Here is a 22,004-nt window from a genome sequence, read left to right as displayed (position 1 = left end):
CCGCTCCCTCACCTGCTCTCTAGTCCAACAGTGTGTGCTGAGCTGAATGAGCGGCCCTCTGTGTATTCTGCAGGCAGCTCAAAAAAGCAGGTCATTGATACCTGCCTTGGCCACTGCGCTCCCTCATACTGTGCTGCGGTGCGGCCTGTGCTGTGCTCACTGCTTTCTCTTTACACACTATCTGCATCTGCCGGCCCACCAGCTGCCGGCCCACCGGGATTTTTCCCGGTATCCCGGCGGCCCAATCCGGCCCTGAGTAGAAGACTGCGGATTCCTGTACCTATTAAGGATAGGATCCTCCAGTAACTGGAAAACATGTCTAAGCAAAACGTGTAAACGCGCAATTCTATAGCGAAAGGCACAACACTTAGGAACAGCCACACCCAAAGGGAACTGTATAGGCCCTCCCAAGGACGGGAGACCCAGGACAATAGGGCACAAGCACAATCGCAAATAAACATCTGGACTTTGCAGGCGAATGATCGTCACCAGAAACATGTGAAAGCGAAAACGTGCTGCAACTCCTGGGGAGAACAAGCCTCCCTTTAAGGAGGGGTAAACATCTGGGTTAGCCACATGTGTAGTAGGAGGGTGCGGTAGGGAACTCGCCTCTTGAAGGACAGGACCCCCAGAGGCAGATGGCTGAGCAGACCCTTGGTTCCCTGAGCCCGAGGAACCAGGTGCTCTAAGATGGCATAATGGACATAACTGATTGACCTGAGTCAATAGGGCCAAGACGCATTCTTAACAGGATGAAGAATACGAATCAGAATTTAGAACTGTTTCAGCATCAGAATCCTCCATAACTGAAAAGATAATTCAGAAAAAAGGACTATATAAAATATCTAACGGCACCTGACACCCATAATAGCTGGGGCACTCACCACCTCCTATGACCAGATCCAGATACCATCGGACCAAAATTTCTGTCGCCACATGGTCAGGAATGCGGAAAAAGAAAAGCGAGCATCAGCACACCCTGTCCAAGGTGAACCATATAGTGCAAAAAAGTGCACCCAACCAAAAGGTTCCGTCACTTCCAAAGCCCCCAATGTTCCAGCCATAAGCCCAAATAAACTACACATTAGCAGGTTGAATCACATAAGAAACATGATTAACCCCCCCATTCACTAATCCCCCTTAGGAGATATTAACCCTTGATTCCAAATAATTCTTCAAATAAATCCCGCTAGTGAGCATCCCAGCAAATACAGTGATTACATTACATTGAAGTAGTAAAATGAAACAATCTTACCGGAATCTACGCCTTGGAACAGGAACACGGCCCTTCAACTGTGACGGATAGTAGCACCGCCTCCGACATGGACTTGAGAGAAGAAAGCAGGCAACAAAGCAAAGTTCGTCAACACCAATTGCTGATGGAGCTGTTAACATGAGTCGGGATGGTTTCGCAGAAAGACTCTCCCTGCATCTCTGGACTCTAACTTTCATCCAGGCTCTCACTGAGAGGCTGACAGGACTACTTAAAACTCCAGTCCCATTTCTAAGAGTACTACCCTCCATAAGAGACTAGCTTAAACTTCTGACACTTTTCTGCCAACCTCCTGGGACGAAAAGCAAAGAATGACTGGGGGATGAAGGAAGTGGGAGGAGTATTAAAGCCTTTGGCTGGGGTGTCTTTGCCTCCTCCTGGTGGCCAGGTTCTTATTTCCCAAAAGTAATAAATGCAGATGTGGACTCTTTCCAATTAGGAAGAAAAGGACCCTGTACCAGCAGATCCCTGTGACAAGGTAACCTCCACGGTGGAGACAATGACATCCCCACCAGATCCGCAAAAAACACATCCTGCGCAGTCACGACGGAGCAACCAGAAAAGTTGATGCTTGCTCCTGCTTGATGCGGGCCACTACTTGAGGAAAAGTGTTAGCTGTAATGCTCGTGGGATACTCCTCTATCAGACCGAACTCGTTCAGTAGTCTTGTTATCCCGGCGTCGAGCCGGAATGATAGGAAATATCCCAGAGCAGAGAAGGTTTGCAAGGTGAGATAAGTGGCACTTACCACAGGCAGGACAGTCCTTGGTGGCAACAGACAGGAAACCAGAGAAAGGTAGTTCAGGGGTAAACCACTATGATAGTCAGGCAGGCAGGGATCGGCAACAGTAAACCAATCCAGCAGTTAAGGGTTAAACAGGCAGAGTAGTCAGACAAGCAGGGTTCAGCAGCAGTATATCAATCCAGCAGTTTAAGGGTTAAACAGGCAGAGTGGTCAGACAAGCAAGGTTCAGCAGCAGTATATCAATCCAGCAGTTTAAGGGTTAAACAGGCAGAGTAGTCAGACAGGCAAGGTTCAGCAACAATATAACAGTCCAGCAAACAAATAAGCACAACCCAGGAGAACAGTAAGTAACACCTATACTTGGGCAGTGATAGGTGGGAGTGAAGTTACTTACATAGGCGCAGGATTTGCGCCACAGGAGATCCAGACCGGCCTCTGCAGGAGGAAGCGTGTGGTGATGACGTAATCGCCGCACGCTGAGAGGAGTCAACTCCCCCCTAGGCAGCGAGCAGACAGCAAGCATGGTGCGACATAGCCCCCCACTCAAGGGTTCCCTCTGGGAACCCGAGTCGGCATCAAAGGATGAGTAGCATGGAATCTAGAGACCAAGGATGAAGCATGCACATCACGGGCAGGAACCCAGGAATGATCCGCCACAGAGTAACCCTTCCAATGTACCAGATACTGCAGTTGTCTGCGCTTGTATCTGGAGTCCAGGATCTTAGCAACCTCATATTCAGGGTCACCACGGACCAGGAGCGGAGGAGGAGGAGCTCGGAGATGGGTATATCTGTTCCTGATGTAAGGCTTGAGTAGCGAGATATGGAAGACTGGGTGTATGCGCAGACTTTTGGACAAGGCCACTGTGTAAGGACCACTAAACCCAGGCCCCAATTTGTGACAGGGTTGACATAGGCGAATGTGTCGAGTAGAGACCCACACACGTTCACCCTCTGAGAGGGCACGTACAGAAGCTCTATGATGATCAGCAAACTTTTTATATCTAGAGAAAGCTGAACGTAGCTGAGAGCGAATACGTTGCCAATGAGTGGTGAGTTCAGTAACGTGTCGGTCTGCAGCAGGAACCCCAGTGGATTGAGCAGAAAGAGGGAAGACACAAGGTTGATACACCGCTGCGGCTTGACATGGAGAACATTGAAGAGAAGAGTGCCCCATTGGTCTGAGGATGGTAGCCAGAAGACAAGGAAACTGTGGTTCCAATCAACTTACAAAAGGCTCTCCAAAAGGTAGAAATTAATTGTGGACCTCTGTTGGACACAATATTCACAGGAATGCCATGAAGTCGTACCACATGCAGAAGGAAAAGTGACAATAATTCTTGGGCAGAAGGCAGTTTTGTTAGGGGTACAAAATGAGCCAGTCTGGAAAAGCAATCCACCACAACCCAGATAACTGTATGGTGGTCAAAAGGAGGAAGGTCCACAATGAAGTCCATTGTTATGTGTGTCCATGTTTGTTTGGGAATGGACAATGGTTGGAGCAAGCCAGGAGGCAAGGATCGGGGAGTTTTGTTGGCAGCACAAGTTATACAGGCTTTTACATAATCCTGAGTGTCAGCCTTCATAGTAGGCCACCATACATGTTGGGAAAGACGCTTAAAAGTCCTTGTCAAACCAGGATGTCCTGAGAAATTACTGTCATGAACCCAGAACAGTATGGGAGTGCGTAAGTTCAAAAGTACAAAAAACATATCAGAAGCCACAGGGGCTTCAGAAGGTTTATTGGACTGGGCACGTTGCAGTCTTTGAAGAAGGGTGGTATTCAATTGAGCAACCACACAGGAAGGGGTATGATATGTTCAATAGGAGCTTCAGAGGAATTACTTGATTTAGAAAACTCTTGATGGCTAAGAGCTCACGATTACCCACATCATAATTCCTCTCTGCAGGAGTAAAATGTTTAGAGAAAAAAGCTATAGGGTGTGACTTGGCAGTTAAAGGATCCCTTTGGGTTAGAACTGCTCCAGCTCCTATCTCTGAGGCATCAACCTCTAAAGTGAACTGTAGGTCAGAATCAGGATGGCGGAGCACAGGAGCAGAACAAAATGCTTTTTTCAGACGAGAAAAGGCATTTATGGCTTCAGGAGGCCAATGTTTACAGTCTTTGTTCCATTTTGTCAGTTCAATGAGTGGAGCAACTGTTTGGAAAAAGTTCTTTATGAACTTGCGGTAATAATTGGAGAACCCCAAGAATCTCTGCAATTCCTTCAATGAAGTAGGTTGGGGCCATTCTAAAACTGCGGTGAGTTTAGCAGGATCCATGGCAAAACCTTCTTTCGAGATGACATAGCCAAGGTACTGGATCTGGACTTGGTCAAACTCACATTTTTCTAGTTTGACTACTAAAGAATTGTCCCTGAGATGTTGAAGTACCTTCCTCACAAGCTTATGATGCTCCTCCTGAGTGGAAGAGAAGATAAGGATGTCATCAAGGTAGAGGATGACAGTGCGATTGAGGAGGTCACGGAAGACATTGTTGACAAATGCCTGGAAGACTGTACGGGCGTTACATAACCCAAAGGGCATTATGAGGTATTCGTAATGCCCTGATCTTGTGTTGAAGGCTGTCTTTCATTCATGACCTGGAAAGATACGAATCAGATTGTATGCCCCACGTAAATCCAGCTTGGTGAAGAAGCAAGCAACCTCATACAGTTCGGTGTCATACAGTTCGGTGATCAAAGGAATGGGATAGCGATTCTTGATAGTTATGCTGTTCAAGGCCCTGTAGTTGATGCAGGGTCTGAGCCCACCATCCTTCTTGATGGCGAAAAAGAGGCCTGCCCCAGCAGGAGAGGAGGAAGGGTGAATTAAACCTTTAGCTAGGTTCTCTTGGATGTACTCCTCCATGGATTTGGTTTCAGCTTTGGAGAGTGAATAAGTCCTCCCTTTAGGAAGTGGGGCTCTGGGAAAAAGGTCGATCTTGCAGTCATAAGGACGGTGGGGAGGCAGCACGTCGGCTGCTTTTTTCTCAAACACATCTGCAAAGTCCATATATACTGCAGGAAGGTTTGGAGGAGTCTATACTGACTATGGGGATGCGGGCAGAGGAGTGATTTTACCAAGGCAGGAGTGCAAACAGGAGGTACCCCAGGAGGCCAGCTGTCCTTCAGCCCAGTCGAACTGTGGATTGTGTACCCGAAGTCAAGGAAGAGCAAGAATGACAGGCTGTGCTGGGGAATGAATGACCTCGAACTGCAGCTGTTCAGTATGAAGGACTCCCACAGTCAGGGTCAGGGGATCAACCCTGAACCAAGGGGGGTGCCATCTAGAGTAGTTATTTTGAGAGAATGTATTTTCTGCAGGAGAGGCAAGCAAGCGTGGATCATAAAAGGGTGATCCAGAAAGTTTATAGCTGCCTAGAATCAATGAAGGCTTGAGTGTGGACTGTATTCTGAAGGAAGGTATGGGTTACAGGTACCAGAATCCGAGTGGAACTAGGGGATTTAGTAGTGATCATGCTTAGAGGTACCCCAGTGTTATCCCCTAAGCATTGACTTTCCCCGGCCAAATGTCACAGTCCTTTAGTTGGTGGGTGTTAGACCCACAATAAAAGCATAGTCTCAATCTCCTTCTTCTCTGTCTTTCAGATTCTGAAGGTTTGAAGGAGGAGAGATCCATGGGTTCCTCCACTGGGGTAACTGGAGCTGTTTAAGGGGTAGAGGACACTGCTGAAGCCGGACGCATAGGAGGACGGGAGGGAAGGAGCCTCCTGGTTTTGTCTCTTTCGGCTTGTCTCTCCTGGAAGCAAGAGTCCAGACTGATAAAAAGCGATATAAAGTCATCCAAAGAAGAGGGAACATCACAATAAGTGAGTTCATCTTTGATGCGTTCATGCAGACCCCTCCTAAAGGCTGCCTTGAGAGCACTGTCATCCCAATTGGTTTCAAGTGCCAAGGTGCGAAACTCAATGCAAATTGTGTCACAGTTCTATTGCCCTGGCGGAGGTCCAGGAGAAAAAATTCTGCAGCAGAGGTATGGCCAGAAGTCCCAAAGACAGAAGATAATGCAGAAATGAAATCATCAGCATCATGCAGGAGTGGAGCGTTCTGTTCCAAAAGGGGAGAGACCCAGGCTAGGGCCTTGTCTTTCAGTAAGGAAATGATAAAGGTGACCCTTGACTGATGAGACTGAAAGTTGTGAGGATCATTGCGGAAGTGCAGCCTGCACTGGTTAAGAAAACCCCTGCAGTCCGCAGTACCTTCATATTTATCAGGCAATGGTATCCGGGGTATACTTCCAGAAGTAGAGGAAGAAGGCAGTATTCCTCACTGTAACTAGTAAGGAGAGTTAAGCGGTAATAGCCTCTAGCTTGGAATCCATTCTGCAACTGTGTAGTATGGGTTCCCAACATCTGTCCCTGTAGATAAACTGCTCGTGCCACCTCATCTGGCTCCATGGCCCAAGTATAATGTAATACTCGTGGGATACTCTTCTATCAGACCGAACTCGGCCAGTAGTCTTGTTATCCCAGCGTCAAGCCGGAATGATAGGAAATATCCCAGAGCAGAGAAGGTTTGCAAGGTGAGATAAGTGGCACTTACCACATGCAGGACAGTCCTTGGCGGCAACAGACAGGAAACCATAGAAAGGTAAATCAGGGGTAAAACACTAGGATGGTCAGGCAGGCAGGAATCGGCAACAGTAAGGCAGTCCAGAGGTAAACCACTTGGATGGTCCAGAAGGCAGGGTTTGGCAACAGTAAATCAATCCAGCAGTTAAGGGTTAAACAGGCAGAGTGGTCAGACAAGCAGGGTTCAGCAGCAGTATATCAATCCAGCAGTTTAAGGGTTAAACAGGCAGAGTGGTCAGATAGGCAAGGTTCAGCAACAATATAACAGTCCAGCAAACAAATAAGCACAACCCAGGAGAACAGTAAGTAACACCTATACTTGGGCAGTGGTAGGCAGGAGTGAAGTTAATTATATAGGCGCAGGATTCGCGCCGCAGGAGATCCAGACCAGCCTCTGCTGGAGGAAGCGTGCGGCAATGATGTCATCGCAGCACGCAGAGAGGAGCGGACTCCCCCCTAGGCAACGAGCAGACAGCAGGCGAAGCGTCCCTAGCAGAGTGGCGCAACAGTAGCGGTAGAAATATGTAAACTAGGTTGAACCCCCAGGGCACTGCTAAGGCATCTTCCAGTGCTGCTTGGGGATCCCTGGACCGTGACCCGTATCTGGGTAGCTTGGAATTGAGTCTGGACGCCATAATATCTATCTCCGCCGTCCCCTATCTGTTGCAGTTTTCCGCAAACACATTGAGATGGAGAGACCATAAAAGGATTGTCTGCTGAGAAAATCCACTTCCCAGTTGTCCACACGAAATGTGTATCGCTCAAAGCGAGCAGTTGTGGGTCTCTGCCCATTCTAGAATCTGAGATACTTCCCTCATGTCTAGGGAGCTTCTCGTTCCCCCCTGATGGTTGATGTAAGCCACCAAGGTAATGTTGTCCGACTGGAATCTGATGAACTGGGACAACAGGATGTTGTTTGGGAGAAGCGACTCCTCTCGATTCCACCTGCCCTGTGCCTTCCTGGCACCCCAAACAGCTCCTGATCCTGAGAGGCTCGCGTCCGTCATCACAATCTCCCAGGATGGTCTCAGAAAGGATGTCCCCTGGAACTGAAGATCCGGACACAGCCACCAAGAGAGGAATTCTCTTGCCCATTTCACCAGAGAGATCTGTTGGGATAGATCTGAGTGATCGCCGTTCCATTGTCTTAGCATGCACAACGGAACCTGGCATATGGAATGACATCTATGCTGGAGACCATAAGCCCAATCACCTCCATACACCAGGCCACAGATAGCCTTGAGGAGGTCCGAAGGGCCAGACAGCTGGAGGCAATCTCGCAGCGTCTCTGGTCTGTCAGGAATATCTTCATGGATATGGAGTCTTTTATAATGCCCAGGAACTCCACTCTGGTACTGGGAATCAGGGAACGTTTTCTTGAGTTTCTCTTCCATCCATGAGATCGAAGAAGAAGTAGAAGAGTTCTCGAATGGTCCTCTTCCAGCCGGCAGGATGGAGCCTGGACCGGGATGTTGTCTAGATATGGTGCTACTGCAATACCTCTGGATCTCGCCACCGTGAGCAGAGCTCCCATAACCTTCGTAAAGACTCTTGGGGCAGTAGCCAGACCGAATGGAAGAGCTACAAACTGGAAGTGCTGGTTCAGAAAAGCGAATCTTAGGAACTTGAAGTGATCCTTGTGTATTGGCACATGAAGATAAGCGTCCAAGTTTATCATGGTCATGAACTGTCCCTCTTGAACCAAAGGCAGAATAGACCTTATCGTTTCCATCTTGAACTATGGGACTGACAGAAACTTGTTTAAGAACTTTAGGTCTAGAATTAGGCGAAACATGTCCTTCTGTGGGACCATGAAAAGGTTTGAATAGTACCTCTCTCTGCTAGAGGTACAGGCACAAATACTCCTAGAGAGGAGAGATCCCTCACACACTTTAGAAAGGCATCTCATTTCTCTGGTCTTGATGATAGATTTGAAAATAGGAATCTGCCTCTGGGAGGGTGAGTTCCAGAACCCAAGGATCCGGTACGTTTTCCATCCAAGCCTCAGCAAAAAGAGATATTCTGCCCCTACGCGATCCAGAGACAGATCTGGGGCCGCCCCTTCATGCCGATTTTGTCTCCGTGGGCTTCTTGTTCTGCTTGGCTTTACTCCAAGACTGAGATGGCTTCCAAGATCCCTTGGACAGCTCAGGCTTTGCGGCAGGCTGCTGTTATTGGGACTTGTCCTAACGAAAGGGACAAAAATTAGGACTCTTAGGATTATTATTCTTATCCTGTGGTAGGAAGGCACACTTGCCCCCTGTGACCGTGAATGTGATGGAGTCCAGGCCTGGACCGAAAAGAATCTAGATTTGGACGTCATGTTAGCAGACCACGACTTCAACCACAGAGTCCTCCGGGCCAGAACAGAAAAGCCTGATGTCTTGGCATTCAAGCAAATAATCTGCATATTTGCACCACAGATGAATGAATTAGCTAACCTCAGGGCATTAATTCTTTCTTGTATCTCATCGAGGAGAGTTTACACCTCGATCATATCTGACAGAGAGAGTCGCACCAATAGGTAGCGGCTCCCACTACCGCAGCGACCACTGCTGCAGGCTGAAACAAGAACCCTGTGTGCTTAAACATCTTTCTTAACAGGGTCTCTAATTTCTTATCCATGGGCTCCTTAAATGACGAACTATCCTCGAGCGGGATAGAGGTGCACTTAGCAAGTGTGGAGATAGCTCCATCCACCTTAGGGACAGACCTCCACAATTTTAGCTTAGAGTCAGGAACTGGAAACAAGTTGTGTGACACTATTTAACCCCCCAGTACTGTATATAGTAAGTTAGTGACACAGTCTGTAATCTGCCGGTGAGATGTCTGGCCTGACCCTACCCATCCCAGTACTTTATAAAGTGACCACAGTAGTCAGTGACATGGTCCACCCCCCATACTGTATATAGTGGTACTGTATAGTGACACTGTTTACCCCCTGCCCCCCATGCTGTAGTAACAAGGTCTGTAGTTTGCTGGTTCCACAAACATACACCAACACACATACATGCATAAATACACACACAGTCACATACATACACACACACACACCATACACACACACATAAACACCAATGGGTAAAACAGAAACACTAACCCCTGTAGTCATGTCACACTCACATGATATCAGTGCAGGCAGTGGTAGGTTAACGTTTTTTATTTAAAAAAGAATTATAACAAAAAAATTATAAAAATTTTTTTTTTTTTTAATTTTTTTTTTATGCTGGGCCCCCACCCTCAGGGGCCCAGTCGCACCTGCGGACTCTGCACCCCCTGTAGTTTCGCCCCTGGCCTCTCCCATTCATTCTTAATAATATTTGCCATCTTAAAGTCTGGGGGAATGCCCTGTCCTCGTTAACTTTATCAAGCTTAGGGATAGAAGGTTCTTCGGGTAACTCCTGTTACAGAACCTCAAGAGTAGCCAACACCTCCTTTAATAAAAAGCGTAAATATTCCATCCTAAACCTAAAGTCTGGTTCCTCCGCAGCCGGAGGTTTAGAGGCCGCAGATTCCGAAACAGAGAGAGAGTCTTCCGAAGTCTCAGAATCCTCTTCATCAGCGGATAATCTATCAGATACATCCAACCGAGTAGATGACCCCTGGGAAGGATAGCAATGTTTAACCTTTTGCTTGCGTTTGGCCGAGAGAGGTAAAGCACTGAAGGCCACAGACACCGCCGTTTGCAACTGATCAGCAAAATCTGGCGGCCACAGGGCCCCTCGCGCAGGAGGATTAGTAGTGCACTGGGGAACTGCATGTGTAATCGGAGATGAATGTAGGGAACGCATCTCACAGGACAGAGACTAAACATCTTGTTTTTTTTCGATATCACTATTTTATCAAGGCATGTGGAACATAATTGAGCAGGCGGGTATACCGTAGCCTCCTCACAATAAACACAGGCATGAGATTCAAACAAAGAGGGATTACCCTCTAACGCATCAGAGTCCTCCATAGCTTGTACTTTTAATATGGACAATAGAGAAAGATAAATGGCACCTTTATACCCCCAATGGCCGGGGCACTCACCACCTCCAATGACCTAGGCCTCACAGAGAGAAACACTTTTTCTCCTGTATACCGCTCGGTCAGGAAAGTGGAAGTTAACGAGACCACATCCCGTCACATGGAGTGCCATGCAGGACCACCCCTGCTGCAGGAAGCAAAGCTTGCCAAATTTACCGGTTGCACAGCTATCCAAAATCTAAAGTATACCTGAATATTCACACATATGACAGAGCCTCATCTCACACATATTGCAGCATAAAAACATAATAAGCAATCATGTATAAATCCCCCCCTGTTCAATAATTCCCTTTCCGGAGATATAAACCCTTGATTCTATACAGATAAAAGGAGTCACACTGTGACCCTGTCTACTTGCGTTATCATACATGTATTAAAAAATGAAACAATCTTACCAGAATCTATGCTGTGGAACAGGAACACGGTCCCTCAAGTTTGACAGTGTTGTAGCATCGCTCCTGACATGGACTTGAGTGGTGAGAGCAGGCAGTGAAACTCGTCAAAACGGATTGCTTATGGAGCTGTTAATATGAGTCGGGATGGTTTCGCGGAAAGACTCTCCCTGCATCTCCGGACTCTAACTTTCATCCATGCTCTCACTGAAAGGCTGACAGGATTACTTAAAACTCCAGTCCCATTCCAAAGAGTACTACCCTCCATAAGAGATTACTCCGAATCTGCAGACACTTCTCAGCCATCCTCCTGTGACGAAAGACAAAGAATGACTGGGGGATAAGGGGAGTGGGGGAGGTATTTAAGCCTTTGGCTGGGATGTCTTTGCCCCCTCCTGGTGGCCAGGTTCTGTATTCCCACAAGTAATGAATTAAGACGTGGACTCTCATTTATAATATTTGGTTGTACGCTGTTCATAAGAAATATCCATTTGATATGGGGAAAGAAAAATATATCAGCGCTAACCCCTCACTCACTGCCTAATATAATTTTTCCCTATCTCCAAAAAGGGGACCTACAGAGCAAAGATACAGACACAGAAGGATATTATATAGGCGCAAATCAATGCTGGAGTGGCATCAAATATTAACCAAATGTTCAATAAAAATGCTTAATTAAAAAAAAAAAAAAAAAATATATATATATATATATATATATATATGGGTGTTCAGGACAGCACTTATCTAAGATAAAATATGATACCAGAGAATATGCAGAAAAAAGTAAGACTACCGGCATCAGAGGAGGATAAGATAAGTCTACCTCTGCATAATCATTTACATCCTCTTTCGGGGGAGTACTTAGTGTTATATTTGATTATCATTATCGGCTACTTTTGGTGCTGTTAGCACCCATCATGCACTGGCACATTTAAGCCCTATTGTATGTGATTTAAGCATTTGTATCTTGAACTATTTTTAAGTATTTTTTTTAAATAGATGTGCACATATTTATAACAGTTTTAACTCTTTATAATTTCTTTTTTATTTTAGCAATAAACTCTTTTTCTGCATATTCTCTGGTACCGTATTTTATCTTATATAAGTGCTGTCCTGAACACCAATAAATATATTTATTTAATTAAGCATTTTTATTAAACATTTTGTTAATATTTGATTCCACTCCAGTATTGATTTGCACCTATAAAATATCCATTTGATGCAATGGTATCTGGTTATCGGCCAGGAATACCCAGGATACTGCAAGAAGTGGTTTACCTCTCCACTAATAGTTATTTTAATAAAGGTATTTTTCCATCATTTTAATGTTTCTGAAAAGATCTATAGTGTGTTTAAAACCTTCCTCTTTTTCTCTTTTGATTCTGTAAGCATACTGAGGTAGAGCAAGAGAAAGAGCGACTTTGATAACAGAAGCACACTGTGCACTCTTTCTGAATCCTAAGGGGTCAATTTATCAAGCTCCGTACGGACCGCTGCTCCATAACCTGTGCGCCTGCTCTGAGGTGGAGGACAGAAATCAACCCGATCGAATACGATCGGGTTGATTAACACCCCCTGCTAGCAGTCGATTGGCCTGCTGTCAGCATTTATCGATGTGTGGCGTACATGATACGCTACATTGTGTGATGTTCGTCCGCACAATAATAAATAGACCCCTAAGAGTTGATTTTGACTTCCATGTCCCTTTAAATCCTGTCTCCTCTTAGAAAAAAGCAAGTTGTTTATTTATACAACTAGACAGTTTTGATTTTGCACATTTCAGTACGGTTGGTTGTGAATAAATGATACTTACCATGAATAGATTGTAATGTATATAGTTTTTCCTTCACTTCTGCTTCACAGATGACTTTACATGACAGAGTCATTGCGGAATGTTTAGACACAGAGGGTACAACTGTCAGACAACTCACAATGTCTAGAAGCCCCTCTTTGTCTGACTTATCTGTGCTCTCCCTTGTTGCTTCATATCCACTAGAAATTAATGTATTTGTATTGCTGGTCTGTTCTGTTACTGTGTCAGGTATTTCCCATACGCTGCCATCTCTCTCTGTTATAATCCAGGTCACCGTCACATCCTTAGTACAGTAAGAGGCTGTTAAATACAGACAAACTTTTTCTCCATTGGTCCAAACCTGAGGTCCCTGTATAGCATTAATAATGGACCTCTGGTGATCTGTAGGAACAAAATATTTAACTTTAAAGTGAATGTAAATTTTTCATGTTCGGATGATATAGTTTTGTAGAGAATCATCCGATTAAGCAAACCGCCACAATATTTTTGTAATAAAAGTTATCATTTCGTTTAAATTTCATACACTAAATACCGATCGTTCACTTTACCCACTCCTCCCACTCACTGTTTGCTAATTCTCCTCCATATTACGTAAACAGCGGTCCCACCCGCTGTTTACGTATCGGCACTGCGCGCTCCTGTGTAGATTTTCCATTGCGCATGCGTTTCTCCTGTTTCCGCTTTTTAACAACATAGTATTCATTGAATGGGTCTATTCAATGAAAACTACCGTTGCGAGTGGCGAAGGACAGGATCTACTAAAAGCAAACACTTTAATCCCGCAAATAACAAAAAATACTATATCGAGTGTAAGTCAATTTCTAATAAAATATATATTTCATTCACAATATGAACCTAGTTGGTCTCATCGATAAAATATATAAGATAAAGTACCTATATACGGAGCCCTTTCATATCCGCTAATCCAAGCGGTACAATTGTGAGGAAATGACAGGACTCCGTATAGATTTCTATTGAGACGCCAAATTTACTTAAATTGCGCATGCGCGAAATGTGCACGATCTTACAATAGATTAGCTTTGCACCGCAAACGAACGCATGCGCTATAAGGACGTATTACGTCATGGTAAGGGGGTGGGTCCCCCTGTGGTTAGAGCCGTTATTGGCTATGAAGACGTCCATCAAAAACTACAGTAAAGGAGCGCGAATGCCGGGAGGAGGATGAGTGCAGAGAAAATTATTAGAAGAAGATGAAAATACAGGTAACGATGTAAAATCTTGGGAATTGATGAATGAAAGTCAGGTTTTTTATTGACAACTGTTACACAGATGTTTAGACAGGAGGCTGACTTTACAATCACTTTAATTTATCTCTAAGCCTCTACAGACAGTGATGTTTGTGGTACAAAGCTGGGGAATGGTTATTAAAGATATTATCTCTCTTTTTAAACAATAAAACATCAAGTATACTGTCCTTTTAATATAATAAATTAATAATTGTATTTTTATTTCCCTGTATAAATATAATAAAATATATTCATTTAATAAAGAATAATTATAATTAATGTATAGTCAATTCACCATGGCTGTATAATTATTAGATATTAAAGGGACATAAAACCCAATTTTATTGTTTCACCATTCAAAAAGAGCATTGCAGTTATAAACAACTTTCCAATTTACTTCAATTATCAACTTTGCTTCATTTTCTTGGTATCTTTTGTTAAATGGAGCGGCAATGTGGGAGCTAGTTAGTCGGTTAGTACAGAAGAGTTGGGGTATTTGTGGTGGTGGGGTTGGGACAGAGGGGTTAGTGTATTTGTGATGGTACAGGGTATTTGTGGCGGTGGGGTTGGGACAAAGTAGTTAGGGTATTTGTGGCAGTAAGGGTTGGTACAGAGGGTTTAGGGTATTTGTGGAGGTGCAGTTAGTACAGAGGGGTTAGGGTAATTGTGGCGGTGGGGTTGGAACAGAGGGGTTAGGGTATGTCCGAACTTTTGTGTGCAAAAGCCATCAAACATATATTTTCTAAAATATAAATATGATTTCCAAACAACTGACAAAATGACTACTTAAATCAGAACACTCAGAGTTAAAATGATTTGTTTTTCTTGAAATTCTTTGAATCAGCAATCATCACATTGGCAGAGCTAAAACAATAAAGAGAGATTTGTTATATGGCCCTTTAGACGAATATTCTATCTAGGCTATTTACATCCACAACACTAAAGCCAATGAGAATGGAAATAGTGTTATTGAGACTGAATACACAATCCTGTCTAACTTTTATGGACAAATGGATTTGGACTGGACTCATTAACAAATAACCAAGACATATGAATTTCTGGCTTTATAAAAAACATAAATTATGCTTATCTGATAATTTAATTTCCATCGTGGGGAGGAGAGTCTACGGCTTCATTCATTACTTTTGGGAATTAAGAACCTGGCCACCAGGAGGAGGCAAAGACACCCCAGCCAAAGGCTTAAATACCTTCCCCACTCCCCTCATCCCCCAGTCATTCTGCCGAGGGAACAAGGAACAGTAGGAGAAATATCAGGGTATAAATGGTGCCAGAAGAAAAATAAATTTAGGTCCGCCCACCGGAGTTACGGTCGGGAGCCGAGGACTCTCCTCCCCACGATGGAAATGAAATTATCAGGTAAGCATCATTTATGTTTTCCATCTAAAGGGGAGGAGAGTCCACGGCTTTATTCATTACTTTTGGGAAACATATACCCAAGCTTTAGAGGACACTGAATGAAACCGGGAGGGTAAAAAGCTGGACCCTTAATCTGAGGCCACCACAGCCTGTAGAACCTTTCTCCCAAAAACAGCTTCTGTAGAAGCAAAAACAGCAAATTTTTAAAACTTTGTATATAAGGAGGACCAATGATCAGTGATCCTCTGAGGAGGCTTATCTCCCACTGTCTCATAGGCCAGGCTGATCAAGCTTCTCAGCCAAAAGGACAACGAAGTAGCAGAAGCCCTCTGTCCCCTGCGCTTCCCTGAATACACCACAAAAAGAGATGTAGATTTCTGAAATCCTTTGTAGCCTGAAGATAGAACTTTAAGACACAAACCACATCCAGATTATGAAGTAACCTCTCCTTAGAAGAAGAAGAAGGGTTAGGATACAAAGAAGGAATGACTATTTCCTGACGTGCAAAGGACAGCCATATCCACATGAAAAACCAAATAAGGAGGCTCATGTTGCAAGGCAGCCAGTTCAGATACTCTGTGTGCTGATGCCATAAGCAAGCAGGAAGAGAACCTTCCAGGACAGAATCTGAATATCAAGAGAATGCATAGGCTCAAACGGAACCTTCGGCAAAACCTTAAGGACCAAGTTTAAGCTCCATGGTGGAGCAGACTGCCTAAAGACAGGCCTGATTTTAGACAGAGCCTGAACAAAATATTGAATGTCAGGGAGCTCAGTGAGTCTCCTATGCAGCAGAACTAATAAATCCAAAATCAGTCCCTTTAAGGAACTAGCGGCAAGTCCCTTGTCCAAACCATCTTGGAGAAAAGACAGAATCCTAGATACCTTCACCTTGTGCCAAGGATATCCATGTCTCTCACACTAGGACAAGTACGTCCTCCACACATTATGGTAGATGTGACGAGTGACTGGCTTCCTTGCCTGAACTAGAGTATCAATCACACTTTCAGAAAAACCTCTCTTGGCTAAGACTAAACGTTCAATCTCCATGCAGTCAGCCGCAGAGAATCAATATTTTGTTGTTGAAAAGGACCCTGTTCCAACAGATCCCTGCAACAGGGTAACCTCCATGGCGGAGAGGATGACATCCCCACCAGATAAGCAAACCACGTCGTCCTCGGCCACGAAGGAGCAGTCAGAATGGTCGACACTCTCTCCTGTTTTATACATGCCACTATACGAGGTAGAAGTGATAACGGAGGAAATATGTAAACTAGGCTGAACCCCTAAGGCACTGCTAATGCATCTATCAGCTCTGCTTGGGGATCCCTCGACCCATATTGGGGGAGTTTACAATAGAGTCTGGACACCAAAAGATCTATCTCCAGCGCCCCCATCTGAGACAAATCTCTGCAAACACCTCAGGGTGAAGAGACCATTCCCCCGGATGGAAGGTTTGCCTGCTGAGAAAGTCTGCTTCCCAGTTTTTCACACCCAGAATGTGGATCACTGAGAGCGAGCAGCTGTGGGACTCCACCCACTCCAGAATCCGAGACACCTCCCTCATTACTAGGGAGCTCCTCGTACCCCCCTGATGGTTTATGTAAGCCACTGAGATAATGTTGTCTGTCTGGAACCTTATGAAGTTGAACAACCCCAGAGGGGGCCATGCCTTCAGAGCATTGTAAATCACTCAGAGTTCCAGGATATTTATCGAAAGGAGAGACTCCTCCTGAGACCATTTTCCTTGTGCCATCCTGGCACCACAAACAGCCCCCTATCCCGCCAGACTCGCGTTCGTGGTTACAATCTCCCAGGACGGTCTCAAGAAGGGTGTCAACATGGACAGTTGCTCCAGGCGGATTCACCAAGAAAGGGAGTTCCGAGTCTGCACATCCATGGATATCAGCTGTGATAGATCTGAATGATCACCGTTCCACTGACTCAACATGCACAATTGAAGAGGTCTGAGATGGAACCTGGCGAATGGTATGATGACCATGAGCCCGATCACCTCCATACACTGGGCCACTAAAGGGCTTGTGGAGGGCTGAAGGGCAAGACAGAAGGACACAATTTTCCTTTGTTGCTGATCTGTTAGAAATATCTTCATGGACATAGAGTCTATTATCGTGCCCAGGAACTCAACCCTGTTGCTGGGAACCAGGGAACTCTTTCCTGAGTTGATCTTCGAACCGTGAGATTGGAGCAAAAGAAGCAGAGCCCTTGAATGGTCCTGCAAGACTGAATGACGGTGCCTGAACAAGGATGTCGTCCAGGTAGGGCAACACAGCAATGCCCCTGGATCTGGCCACTGCAAGAAGCACCCCAGAACCTTCATGAAGACTCTTGGGGCTGTCGCCAAACCAAAAGGAAGGGCCACAAACTGGAAGTGTTGGTCAAGAAACGCAAATCTTAGGAACTTGAAGTGGTCCCTGTGAACTGGAACATGAAGGTAGGCATCCATCAAGTCTATTGTTGTCATGAACTGCCCCTATTGAACTAGGGGCAAAATGGATCTGATCGTTTCCATTTTGAACGATAGAACAGCCAGAAACTTGTTTAAACACTTTAGGTCCAGAATCGCGCGGAACATGCCCTCTTTCTTTGGAACCACAAACAGATTTGAATAGTACCCTAGACCCCTTTCTGCTTGGGGTACTGGTACGATAACACCTAGAGAGGAGAGATCCCTCACACATTCTAGAAAGGCCTTTTTCTTTTCTGGCCTTGAAGACAGGTTTGACAAGAGAAATCTGCCCCTGGGCGGAAGGGACCTGAACCCTATCCTGAAAACATGGGCGACAACCTCCAGAACCCAAGGGTCCTGAACATCCTGCAACCAGGCTTCCAAGAATAGAGACAACCTGCCCCCTACTCGGTCTGGAGACATGTCGGGGGCTGCCCCTTCATGCCGACTTTGTCTCGTCTGGCTTCTTGTTCTGCTTGGACTTATTCCAAGACTGAGCAAGTTTCCAAGTTCCCATAGACTGGTCCGCTTTCGCGGCAGGCTGCTGGTGCTGGGCCTTGTCGGCACGAAAGGGAGAAAAATTAGATCCCTTAGGTTTAACCTTCTTATTCTGCGGCAGGAAAGCTCCCTTGCCTCCCCTAACCATCGAATCCAGTCCTGGACCAAACAGGATCTTTCCTTGAAAAGGCAGGGACAACAGCCTCAACTTAGAGGTCATGTCCGCAGACTAAGATTTTAGCCACAGCGCCCTGCAGGCTAAAACAGAAAGACCTGACACCTTAGCATTCAGGCGAATGATCTGCATTCAGGCGAATGATCTGCATATTGGCATCACAGATGAAAGAATTGACTACCTTCAGCGCCTTAATCTTATCCTGTATCTTGTCGATAGAGGTCTCCCCCTCGATCATCTCACACAGGGATTCACACCAATATGTTGCAGCTCCGGAAACCACGGGTACGGACGCTGCCAGTTGAAAAACAAACGCTGTGCACTGAAACATCTTTCTTAACGTGTTTTCCAACTTTTTATTCATGGGCTCTTTAAACGACAAACTATCTTCTAGGAAAATAGTTGTCCACTTTGCGAGCATGGAGATAGCGTCATCCACCTTAGGAATGGTCCCCCACAACTCAAGCTGAGAGTCCGGGATGGGGAACATTTATTTTAAAAGAAGAGGAAGGGGAAAAGGAAGAAAATAATTGCTCCCATTCATTCTTGATAATGTTTGCCATCTTAACAGGAACGCACCTCACGGGATGGAGAATCCTCAGAGGTGGATGGCTCAGTAGTACTAGACATCCTCTTTTTTTTAGATGTCACAACTCTATCAAGGCTAGATGTCACAACTCTATCAAGGCATGTGGAACATAGTTGAGCAGGCTGGTCTACCTGAACTTCACAATAAAAACAGGTATGAGACTTTGTTAAAGAGGGAGTACCCTCTAACAAGTCAGAATCCTCCATAGCTTGCACTTTTATTAAGGACTAGATAGTTTAATAAACAGGCATCTTTATAACCTCCAATGGCCAGGGTACTCACCACCTCCTATGACCCGGACTACAGAAACCATTTTGTCTCCTCTGCCGCAGATCAGACAGGAAGTGGAGAAGCCCCACCTGGTCACATGGAATGCCTTGCAGGACCGCACCTGCATTAAGGAGAAGACGCGACAAAAAAGGCAGCACAAAAACTCCCGGAATTGAACCTGACAGTTCCACACATTGCCAGAGCCTCAGCTCTCATATAACACAGCAATGACACAATAAACAATATCATGTATAAACCCCCCTGTTCAATAATCCCCTTACCAGGAATATTAACCCTCGATTCTATAAACATAAAAGGCGCCACACTGTGACCCTGTCTTCTGTGTTATCATTATGTAATAAAAAAATGAAACAATCTTACCAGAATCTACGCCGTGGAATAGGAACACCGCCCTTCATGTGTGACAGGTAGTAGAATCGCCCATGGCATGGACTTGAGAGTAGAAAGCAGGCATCGAAACTCGTCAACACCGATTGCTGGAAGAGCTGTTAATATGAGTCGGGATAGTTTCGCAGAAAGACTCTCCCTTCATCTCCGGACTCTAACTTTCACCCAGGCTCTCACCGAGAGGCTGACAGGGCTACATTAAACTCCCGTCCCATTGCGAAGAGTACTACCCTCCATAAGAGACCTCTGAATCTTCGGCACCTCCCTGCCTCCTCCTGTGACGAAAGGCAAAGAATGACTGGGGGATAAGGGAAGTGGGGGAGGTATATAAGCCTTTGGATGGGGTGTCCTCCTAGTGGCCAGGTTCTTAATTCCCAAAAGTAATGAATGAAGCCGTGGACTCTCCTCCCCTTTAGATGGAAATAGTGTAATCAATTGTAAATTTAAAAACAATTTAACATACTGATTGCAATATTATTTATCTAGGATTGTTAAAACAGGCATTGAAGAAAGAAATTAAATAATAGATAAACTTGATTATTTGTATACAATGGCCTCTATTTATCAAGCTGTCTACTTACCTGCATTCAACGGCCCCAATACGCTCGCCTAAGTTCTCCTAACATCTCTGCCGCGGACCTGAATACGCTCTCCAAAGTTATCAAGAAAAATGTCAAAAAGCCACGCACCAAGTACGGGGCGATGCGCAGCGGACTGTTGTTAACTAACAGTCATTGATCTTGCTGCTCTTCAGCTTTCCCCCTGCTTTATTGATAAACTGTCACTAAGCACCTGCACTATACTATACTGTTTACCCCCTATACCGTCGCCCCTGGAGCCCCCCGCAACTAAATAAAGTTATTAACCCCTAAACCGCCGCTCCCGGACCCCGCCGCACCTACATAAAGCTATTAACCCCTAAACCGCCACTCCCAGAGCCCACCGCCACCTACATTATACATATTAACCCCTAATCTGCCACCCCCAATACCGGCTCCACCTACATAAACTTATTAACCCCTATCCTGCCGCTCCCGGAGCCCGCCGCAACTAAATAAAATGTTTAACCCCTAAACTGCCGCTTCCGGAGCCCACTGCCACCTATATTACATTTATTAACCCCTAATCTGCCCCCCCCGATACACCGCCGCCACTATATTAAATGAATTAACCCCTAAACCTAAGTCTAACCCTAACCCTAAAACCCCCCTAACTTAAATATAATTTAAATACATCTAAATAAAATTATTATTAACTAAATTATTCCTATTTAAAACTAAATACTTACCTATAAAATAAACCCTAAGATAGCTACAATATAACTAATAGTTACATTGTAGCTATTTTAGGATTTATTTTTATTTTATAGAAAAGTTTGTATTTATTTTAACTAGGTAGAATAGTTATTAAATAGTTATTAACTATTTAATAACTCCCTAGCTAAAATAAATACAAAATCAACTGTAAAATAAATCCTAACCTAAGTTACAATTACACCTAACACTATACTATAATTAAATAAATTAAATTAATTAAATACAATTACCTACAATTAAATAAAATTAACTAAAATTAACTAGGTTTTATTTTACAGGTACTTTTGTCTTTATTTTAGCTAGGTAGTTATTAAATAGTTAATAACTATTGTACCTAGTTAAAATAAATACAAAGTTGCCTGTAAAATAAATAAAAAATAAAAATAAATCCTAAAATAGCTACAATGTAACTAATAGTTATATTGTAGCTATCTTAGGGTTTATTTTACAGGTAAGTATTTAGTTTTAAATAGGAACGATTTCGTTTATAATAGTAATATTTATTTAGATTTATTTAAATTATATTTAAGTTAGGGGGTGTTAGGGTTAGGGTTAGACTTAGGTTTAGGGTTTAAAAACTTTAATATAGTGGCGGAGGTGTAGGGGGGCAGGATAGGGGTTAATATGTATAATGTAGGTGGCGGCGGGGTCCGTGAGCAGCGGTTTAGGGGTTAATAAATGTATTTAGTTGCGGCGGGATCCGGGAGCGGCGGTTTAGGGGTTAATACCTTTATTTAGATGTGGCGGGGTCCGGGAGCAGCGGTTTAGGGGTTAATAAGTATTATATAGGTGGCGGCGATGTAGGGGGG

General features: G+C 44.6%; 1 protein-coding gene across 1 annotated transcript in view; it reads right to left on the bottom strand.

Moving 5' to 3' along the window:
* The window catches only part of LOC128641641 (uncharacterized), a 505,331-nt gene that overhangs the window by 263,834 nt on the left and 219,493 nt on the right, over positions 1 to 22,004 (bottom strand). Inside the window, 1 exon segment of the mRNA XM_053694177.1 lies at positions 12,846 to 13,226. Within this exon segment, the coding sequence (XP_053550152.1) occupies positions 12,846 to 13,226 (381 nt within the window).

The sequence above is a fragment of the Bombina bombina genome, chromosome 11 (genome assembly GCF_027579735.1).
Source record: "Bombina bombina isolate aBomBom1 chromosome 11, aBomBom1.pri, whole genome shotgun sequence".
Taxonomy (NCBI): domain Eukaryota; kingdom Metazoa; phylum Chordata; class Amphibia; order Anura; family Bombinatoridae; genus Bombina; species Bombina bombina.
The sequence above is the reverse complement of the archived record's forward strand: the minus strand, read 5'-3'. Positions and strand labels throughout refer to the sequence as shown.